This window comes from Marmota marmota, unplaced genomic scaffold (genome assembly GCF_001458135.2).
Source record: "Marmota marmota marmota unplaced genomic scaffold, marMar, whole genome shotgun sequence".
Classification (NCBI taxonomy): Eukaryota; Metazoa; Chordata; class Mammalia; order Rodentia; family Sciuridae; genus Marmota; species Marmota marmota.
In genome coordinates, this window is record NW_026000196.1 from 754174 (window position 1) to 764486 (window position 10313).

Sequence of the window (10313 nt, forward strand, 5' to 3'; positions counted from 1 at the left end):
TGTGGTGTTTTCCTAGAGCTTGAGGTGGAAAAAGTGGGGTTAGAATCCTGTCATCCTCTTCAGCTGTGGATTGATAGTTCTTCTCACTGAAGTCTCTTATCAGAAAGCATTTCATATCACCTTAGAAACTGTAGTTGGTATTTATTCTGAAAAGTGGGATTGTTGGATTCCACTTTGGGCTGCTGGGAATCTACTGTGGATTGCTTCAACTTTACCAAATAATATCAAATTGTTTTCCCAAGTGCTTATACCAATTTACACCCAGCAAGGAGTTCCACTGTTCCGTGAACTTGTCATCCCTTGATGTTTTCATTTTTATCTATCTCTTGGGTGTAAAATAATCACTCCTGCCTTTAATTTGCATCTTCATGGTCTGACACAATGAAGCCATCACGTCTTTGTGTGTGTGTCAGGCGTGTGTTTCCTCCTATGTCCCACATCTTCATTCCTTTTGCCACTTTTGTCTTTTTCATGAGTAGGACTTTTTTATAGATTGTGGCTATCCTTTGTAGGTTAGTTAAAGGGCACACATTTTCCTGGACTTCTTCAGTTTTGTTCCACCACCATACCTAGGGTGTTGCTTTCTTCTCCATCTTTACTATGACATCTGCTTCTCATGCACAGGAAGGGAAAGGAAATGGGAAGCACACTTTTCCCTCTAAGCTATGACCTGAAGGTTGCTCACCTCACTTCTGCCCACATCCTATTGTCCTATTGGTCTCTGGCCAAACCAAGCTGCAAAGATGGCTGGGAGCTGTAGTCTGTATTCTACACAGGCCTTTACCCAACTGAAAATTGAAGAGAATGAATTCAGGGACCGCTGATGGGTTGAAAGACTTGGAAAGGTTTAGCTATTGAGAAGAGAATAAAGAAATACAGTTGTCTTCAAATTAATTTTGTCTCAATAAACCTTTTTCTGATACTCAGACCCTTCATATCATTAAAACTTCACCTGCAGAGCTCTTAATATAATTTGCAAGCCTATTTTCATTTTTACTTCAGAAATGTGTTTATTGCCGGGTGTGGTGGAACACGTCTGTAATCCCAGTGGCTCAAAAGGCTGAGACAGGAGAATCTTGAGTTCAGAGCCAGCCTCAGCAAAAGCGAGGTGTTAAGCAACTCAGTGAGACCCTGACTCTCAATAAAATACAAAAATAGGGCTGGGGATGTGGCTCTGAGTTCAATCCCCAGTACCAAACAACAACAACAACAAAGTGTGTTTATAATTATCAAAGGAAATATAAAGAAGGAATATTAGGAAATAAGCCGGGCATGGTGGTACACACCTGTAATCCCGGAGTCTCAGGAGGCTGAGGCAGGAGGACCTTATGTTTCAGGGCAGCTCAGAGATTTAGTGAGGGCTTAAAAAACTTAGTGAGACCCTGTCTCAAGAAAAAAAATAAAAAGAGCTGGGAATGTGGCTCAGTGGTTAAGTGCCCCTGAGTTCAATCCCTGGTATCAAAAAAAAAAGGAAATAGGATGACTATGTAGAAGCTGAAATTTCTGATGCATTAATTTAGTTAATGTGCCAGGGGATAAAAGTTACATTAAAAAAAAATCTATCTTTATTTATTTTCCATTAGTTCAAATGTTTAAGGGGTACAGCATCACATGAATTCTGTGTCCAATGGCCTTAGCAGGAAGGGTGCTTCAGAATTTGGCCCGAACCATGCCACTGTTTCCGTGGGCACAAGTTACCTTTCCCCAGATTACTCTGGTTTTGTTTGGTTTGCCACCAGAAGTCACTGTGTTATTTTTTGCTTTGTACACGTAAGCACATCTTTTGCCCAAGCAGAACTTGGCTTCATCTCTGCTATAAACAAGTTATGTTTGTTATTTTTGCAAACTATTGCAGAAGACAGAATCTTAGTCGCTCAGTACTGAAAAAAAAAAAGCCTCCAACTTTTCTTTTTTAATCAAGTTCATGTTTTTTTGTTTGTTTGTTTGTTTTTTAAGTTGGACAGCATGCCTTTATTTTGTTGGTTTATTTTTGTGTGGTGCTGAGGATCAAACCCTGTGCCTCACACGTGCAAGGCAAGCGCTCTGCCATTGAGTTGCAGCCTCAGCTCAAAGTTCATGTTCATTTTAATCTAAAGCATATAAGTTAGATGATATGATTTTAAGCTGGTAGCTGTGGAAGTTTTACGGGTTTAAGATTTCTGTCTCACTATCTCCTCTCTCTCTTCCTGCATTAGCTAATGGCATGCACCTCTGATTTCCCCAGGTATGGCGTAAGTCCAGAGAACATTATCCTCTACGGTCAGAGCATTGGGACTGTCCCCACTGTAGACTTGGCCTCACGGTATGAGTGTGCTGCTGTCATTCTCCACTCCCCTCTGATGTCTGGTCTGCGTGTGGCTTTTCCGGATACCAGGAAAACCTACTGCTTTGATGCGTTCCCCAGGTGAGCTCACATTAGTACAAGCGTGAACTTGGCCAACAACCCAAGCTCACATTGATATTGCCATTAACAGTGCAACTTCCAGGTATTTACTAAATATATCCACACATTGGGCCCTGTGCTGGAGATATGAGGCAACTATGACACATATACCATAGAGACTTTATCCTCTAGGGCCTACCTAATTTATGAAAATTTCCCAGAGGATGTATAAGGACCTTGAATATGCTGATACCTAGGATTAATAGATAAAGCTGTACCACATAAAATAAAAATAGCACCCACATATCCCCAAAGGAACTTATAGTTCAGCATTTGTTCATCTGGAGGAAGCCACATGCAGAAAGAATGAAGAAACAATTAGCAGTTGTTTGGATGGGCACTCAAATAAAATGACAAGTAAACTCAAGTTTGAAATTTCTCTTGCTTTTCCAGTTACATAGTACAGGTAAAGGAAAGGTGACATGCTTGGTTAATCTTTGTAAATAAAATTAAAAGTTTGGGTTAGGAGCAGTGGTACATGCCTATAATCCCAGGAAGTTAAGGCAGGAAGATCAGGCCAGCCTCAGCAATTTAGCAAGACCCTTTCTCAAAATAAAATTAAAAGTGTTGGGGAATATAGCTCGGTGGTAGAACCCTTGCCTAATATGCACGAGAACCTGAGTTCAATCCTTAATTCCAAAATAAAGATAAAATGGATTACTTGCAAGCCATGTTTTGATTTGTGGTAACTGTCCTCAGGGACAGTAAAAGTGAACAAACCACCTACCACTTTTTCCTCTGCTCTCTCATTTTTAGCAGGAGGCATTGTCCTGCAGAGGTGCACCTACCAGGGGAAGTATAAGAACAAGAGCTGTGGGCTCCCCTGCCAGTCTTTTATTAGAGGTGGCAGAGCACTGCTAACCTAACTCCTGCTATTTTCTAGTTCCTACTGATAGAAGGAGGAAAAATATACTGCAAACACAAAAGCAATGAGCACATTGGTTCTTGAATACCTCTGTTTGAAAATTTCTATTTTTGTTTGTTTGTTTGTTTGTTTGTTTGTTTGTTTTTGGTGGTGCTGGGGATTGAACCCAGGATTGAATCTAGTAGGCAAGCACTCTACCAACTGAGCTATATCCCCAGACCTCCGTTTCTGTTTTTTAATAGAACATATTTGCCCCCTAAACTTGTTTCACAGTATGTTGTTAAATCATCCTGAGATTGTTACAGCAAGCTGGCTAACACATACTACCATTTTATAGGAACAGTCTCCGAAGAAGTAATACAGTTTTAGAACTTTGATTGACCTATTAATTGCTGTCATTCTGCTATTACTGGGTGTAGGTGGCATTATTTGGCTGCATGAACATGTGCTGCACAGACTGGTCTCACAGGAGCAACCCACTGTTCACACCTTGTGTGAACTTCAGTTCTATGCAGTTTACCCCAGGACTCAGTGAAACTCAGCTTCATGGGAAAGTGGATTTCTAATAGTGTGGCCAGGAATGCTAAATAGGGCTAATATATGTCTCAAATGTGTCCTTATTTGTACTGAATCAGTAACGAGAAACCAGTTTGTTAAAAGACACATATTTCCGCATGTTTATAGAAAGCAGTGCCAGGAGTTACCCTGGCAACATAATGAATAGTTTTTTTTCCTGGCTTCTAAATTAGCCTATACCTTAAAGAGCAGCCAGGACTAATTGCAACTTATTGATTAATAACAAATCAACAAATTAGACTGAGTTTTTCTGTTTTACCAGTCATTGGGCTGTGAGTTTTAAGTTCATTTTTCCCTTCAATCATCATGGCAGCCTTAAGAAGTTGATCCAGTTACTGTACTCATTTTGCAGATCAAGAAATTGAAGTTTAGAGTTTAAGTAATTTGCTTACTTAAGTTTGGTGATTGGAGACAACAAAATGAATCATTTTTTTTTATACTCAGTGCCATAAATTATTAATATGATAAATTTCAAACCACTAATGGTTGCATGAACTTTAATCATTAATTGAATTTGGTAAACATTTTCTTCCAGTGTCCACTGCTATCCAGTGGCAGAATTATTTCTGTTTATGTTCCACTCCTCAAAAGATGATACTCTCATATTTCCTTTTTGGTATTAAAAAAAAAAATACTAGGGCTGGGGTTGTGGCTCAACGGTTAGAGCGCTCGCCTCTCATGTGCGAGGCACTGGGTTTGATCCTCAGCACCACATATAAATGAATAAATAAATAAATAGATAAATAAATAAATAAAATAAAGGTATTGTGTCCAACTGTGTGTGTGTGTGTGTGTGTGTGTTTATTTAACTAAAAAAACAAAATACCCAGATATGGTGTCACACATTTGTAATCCAGCTACTCAAGAGGCTGAGGCAAGAGAATCCTTGCAATCACAAGTTTGTTTCTTTCTCTCTCTCTCTCTTTCTTGTATTGGGGCTTGAACTCAGGGGCACTCGATCACTGAGTCACATCTCCAGCCCTATTTTGTATTTTATTTTGAGACAGGGTCTCACTGAGTTGGTTGCTTAGCACCTCATTTTTTCTGAGGCTGGCTTTGAACTTGCCATCCTCCTGCCTTAGCCCCCTAAACTGCTGGGATTACAGGCATGCACCACCACACCTGGCTTTGTATTTTTTTTTTTTTTCCTTTCATCTCTTTTACATTTAGGCTAAGAGCATGGCATTAAACTTCAGTACATTCTTCAGACAGAAGAGATTCCCCTAAGGAGTGCAGCATGGGGCATAGTCCTAGGCCCATCGTAACCACTGAAACCATTGAGTAAATGTCTTTTTAATTGAATATAGTTAAACTCTCTTAAAGGAGGTCACTTTTAAATTTCATAAAGGGGGAAAGTAGGTTTCCAAATAAGATTCCTAATAATACAATTAAATACTGCCACTGAGGTTTTGATCTTTGCAAATTACATAGCTCATGAGCTTTTGCAATATTTCTGGGGTACCTTGAAGTGGTTGGCAGCTTCATGAGTTGTTAATAATAAAGACTGTGACAATTCTTTATAGACCTTTGTGATGTGTACTTGATGTTCGAACTTTTAATTATCTCCACAGCTTCATGCCTGTTATTTAATAAGCTCTCTGAGCCTCAGTTCCCTCCTTGATAAATTGGAGCTGGTCACTCCTCTTTCATCATGTTTCACTGAGGATTAAATGAGATTGTGTATAAAGCACAAAACACTCTGTTATAGTAAATGTTTAATAAGTGTTAGCTGTTACTTTTAACAAAACTTCCATGGGATCTCATGAAAATAGAAAGGAGATGATTAGAGACGAGGTAGGGGATCAAAAAGAAGAAAACAGAAGAAATTGAGGAATGAAATTGATCCAATTATGTAATATGCATGTATGAATATATCACATCCCATCTTTATGTATAATGATGATACAGCCATTATCATAAATATAATTTAATATAGATAGCCAGGCACTGTGGCACATGCCTGTAATACCAGAGACTCAAGAGGCTGAGGCAGGATGATCACAAGTTTAAGGCCAGAATGGGCAACTAAGTGAGACCCTTTTTCAAAAAATAAAAAGGGCTGGGGATGTAGCTCAGTGGTAATGCACCCTTTAGGTTCAATCTCCAGTGCAAAAAATATATATGTACATTTATATTTACATAAATAGAAGAAAAACTAGTAGAGGAAGGGCATCAGTGGAAGGGATGGGAGAGAAGGGGAGGTACTGGGGAATGGATTGGGGCAACTTATATGCATATATAAATATGTCACAGGGAACTATACTATTATATATAATTATAATGCACAAATAAAAATATTTTAAAAAAAGATTCCCACAAATAGTACCGATTCTTTTTTTTTCTTAATATATATATTTTTTATGAATACAATATCTTTATTTATTTATTTTTTATGTGGTGCTGAGGAACAAACCCAGTGCCTCACACGTGCTAGGCAGGTGTTGTACCACTGAGCCACAACCCCAGCCCCCAATAATACCAATTTTTATCCTTATATAACTTTGATTAGGCTCAGACATGGAAAGAGAATAAAAATAAGAGGGTCTTTGGTGGGAGAACAAACTGGAGAAAGATTCATTGCTCTTGATTCATTTGTAGGTTAAATGAATCTTACCCGCATTAGAGAAGCCCCCCAGACTCCTAGCCAAACAAACACTGTTAGTCCTTCGTGTCCCTCCTTGAGATATGCTTTAGAGCCCGAAGCACATTCCTTTGAAGATCCTTAAATATTCATTCTTTGAGAATACATTTGATTTGTATAAACATTCAGAAGTTATTTGAAATCGAATCTAAATCATGTTAAGCTTTCAATCTGAATAGTATAATTTTTATCGAAAACTGATACCTTAGCTTTTATGAAATGCAGTTCTGCATCTTGTTAATCAGTTTTCTTAAAAAATGGTTTCTGAGAACTTGAGAGGCAGTGGATCAAGATATGTCAAGGGCTGGCCTGTTTATTTTTATTTTTTAAAATTCTTTCTGAAAACATGAATATATCAAAAATATTAGTTACTGGTTTGTTGGTCTGATGCTTTTAGGAGTTCTGTTTTTAATAAAATACTTTAACAAAAACACAATAGCTAAATGCAATGTGGTATTCTTGATTGGATCCTGGAACAGAAAAGAGACATTAGTAGAAAAACTAGAGAAATTCACATGAAGTCTGAAGTTTTTAGTTAATGCTAATGTATCCAAATTAGTTTCTTAGTTTTGACAAATGTACCATGGCAATGTATGTCTTTAACCTTATGGGAAGTGGATTAAGAACATGTAGAAACCCTGTATTACCTTTACACCTTTCCTGTATATCCAAAATGAAGTTATATTAAAAAAAGAAAAAAATAAATACTAGAAAAATGGCAGAGGAAGCCAAATCATCATGGTGTATCCATGTAGGTTCATTAACTGTAAGAGTTGGATTACTCTGGTAGGGTTGTTGATAATGGAGAAGGCCATGCATGTCTAGGGCCAGAGGGTACACGGGAATATTTATAACTTCCTCTCATTTTTGCTGTGAACCTAAGACTGCGCTTAAAAAAAAACCAAGTCTTTAATTGAAAAAAAAAACCCATTGTTAACTTCCTCATCTTTGGTGACGTGAGCATAACTAAAAGGAGCCCATTTCTCCCTTTCCGTCTGTTTTGCAGCATTGACAAGATATCTAAAGTCACATCTCCTGTGTTGGTCATTCATGGTACAGAAGATGAGGTCATCGACTTCTCCCACGGCCTGGCGATGTATGAGCGCTGCCCCCGAGCCGTGGAGCCTCTCTGGGTAGAGGGAGCTGGGCATAATGACATAGAGCTTTATGCACAATACCTGGAAAGACTAAAACAGTTTATATCTCACGAACTTCCTAATTCCTGAAGACAACAACGCGATCTTACCTCATTTACTGTGAACAGAAGAGTCCTCTGTTTTGCACATGCTTTAACTGGATAGCTAACTGGCCCATAACCACAAAGAAGTGCCCACCTTTAGGGTACTCTGATCAAAGAGGTGAACAGACCTCAGTCTTTTATATTAAGAGGTTGTTCTACTCAATTCCCACAACACGTTAAACTGCGCAGCTGTGATTCCCAGCATCGTTACCTACAGGAATGGGAATGAGAGCTGAGTGTGGGGAACCTTTTCTAGTGCTGTATAAAGTGTGCTCTCATCTGTTTCATGCCCTTGCCCATCATTTCTCATTCATTGATGCAGGACTTGGCCCTCTCTTCCCCAATGTGCTCAACATTTGATATGTGGATCTTTCTCAGCCACTGGATTTACCCATTTGTGAAGCTGTGATGGTGTAACTGGAAAACCACTGTGGTGGCAATCCTTTTATTAATTTTTGTTAATGTGCTGATCTTCTCCCAAACACATGAGTTGAAGGGTGATTTACTGGAACTATCACGGGCAGCTTCATCAACTGTAACAATATAAATATAACTGGAAAATTCTTAAGCAAAAGGAAACTGGGGGTTTTTTTAAGTGTAAATTTATTACTAGCCAACAGAGTTTTAATATTTTGATTGTCTGGTTGGTCTATCAAAGAGCCTAGCTGACTTTCCTTCTGTAAAGTCCTCCTAATAGGCTTTTTTAAAGTACTGTACATATTTGCAATTACATTGTGCATAGATTCTTAATGGGTAGTTTTCTTTTGTCAGGCTACAACAACAAACTGCAAATTCCTTGTTTGTAATGTAAATGATTGAATACATTTTGTTAGTATGTTTTTATTCCTATGTTTTGCTATTAAAAATTTTTATAACATTTCCAAGACAAAAATTCCAAGTTTATGCTTTGAAGAATTTATGTAATTAAAATTTCACTAAACTAATAATCTTTTTAGTTTAGGAGTTATTTGGGTTTTGACACTGGATTTGCGCCAAATGAGCATCAGAAATAGAAGATGCTTAAAATTGCTACACTACTTGTATTGGTTGGGGGTTTGGGTTTGGGGGTCCTTTGTTTTATTTTTATTTTCTTTTCAAATTTAAAAGCCTTAAATGTACTGTAAGCCTCAGATTGTTGTACAACTGGATTGCGGTTGATTGCCAGTTTGTGTACTGTTGCTTGGATGCAGCACAGTGGTTGGTAATGGAATAAAGGATGCATGGATCAGAATGCGTAGGCTTGTGCAGTTTTTTCCTTTCTCTCTTCATCAAAGAAAATAGTAAGAAAGCATTTTGTCTTCGTTTGAGAAGAAATTGATGGGCTACATCACTGTCTTTCTCAAGCTATATGCTTTTTCCTCTATAAAACGCCTTAGATGCCCAGGCATAGTGGCACTTGCTGGTAATTCCAGCAACTCAGGGAGCTGAGACAGGAGGATCTTGAGTTCAAGGGCCAGCCGTAGCAACTTAACAAGTCCCTATCTTAACAAAACAGTGGGAAGAAGATGGTGCTGGGGATGTGGCTCAGTGGCAGAATGCCTCTGGGTTCAATCCATACTACTGCAAGTAATAATTACAAATAAAGAAATAAAAAGACCTTATAAAGCCAAGCCCTTGTCCTGGAGCTTTGGAATGGCAGCCCATGCAGGCAGCAAGCACAGGCCGCAGCCTTTTTCAAAATTAGCATAAATTCGGACCAACAGTGTTCACCTAAGTGCTATATAAACCCCTAGACTAGCACACTCCAGCAGCAATTCCTCTTGGATTCTCTCTTGCCCTATCGAAGTTCTGTTTCTATTTACATTTGAATAAATTATGTTCTTACACCTACTCATCCTGGTCTGTGGATTTGATTCTTTGAATTTGGGAGTCAAAAACCCAGAAAGAAGAAATTTGCAGTGGGCTTCTGGGGTCTGCTGCAATACTAGAGGGGAAAGGTCACCATTAAGTGCTGCAGCATGTTTCTCGATTTAGAAGCCTGCAGCTTATGCAGAGCCCACCCTCCAGTGGAAGCAAGAAACTCTAGCTCCACTTTTTGGAAGCGACCAAGATTATAAAACAGGTAAAGTGCAGACAAGTAGAATATGCAGTGGATTTGATCTACAAAACAGGAAAAGAGTCTCACTATGACCCAGCTAGGTGGGAGCAAAGTGCTGGTTTCTTTGGAAAGTCTGAGGGCTATTCCACAGGTTCTTTTCAGCCCTGTGACCACGTGACCAGGAAAAGAACCACTGAGGGATGCTAGTTTCAACTCTTAGAACACCCTTCCCTGAGTGTGAATTAAGAAGAAATGACTGTAATCCCAGCTACTGTGGAGGAGGCAGGAGGACCAAAATTTCAAGGTCAACCTGAGCAACTTAGTGAGACCCTGTCTCAAAAAAGTAATAAGGGCCGAAGATGTAACTCAGTGGTAAAGCATACCTAGGTTCAATCCCCAATACCAAAAAAGGAAATAGTGTATAGAAGAAGGTGCGAGAATAGGAGGGTGCACATCTGAATATGTGTACACGTGTGGAGGCTGCTTCCTGGTCCAAAATTGGTACCTGTG

The 10313-nt window shown here is 38.9% G+C and overlaps 1 protein-coding gene across 1 annotated transcript in view; it reads left to right on the top strand.

Moving 5' to 3' along the window:
• Abhd17c (abhydrolase domain containing 17C, depalmitoylase) overlaps positions 1-8996 on the top strand; it is a 53970-nt gene extending 44974 nt beyond the window's left edge. The window contains exons 2-3 of the mRNA XM_015492968.2: positions 2225-2404; positions 7532-8996. Of these exons, the coding sequence (XP_015348454.2) occupies positions 2225-2404; positions 7532-7751 (400 nt within the window). The 3' untranslated portion in view covers positions 7752-8996. The remainder of the gene's footprint in view (positions 1-2224; positions 2405-7531) is intronic.
• The last annotated feature ends 1317 nt before the right edge of the window (positions 8997-10313 follow it).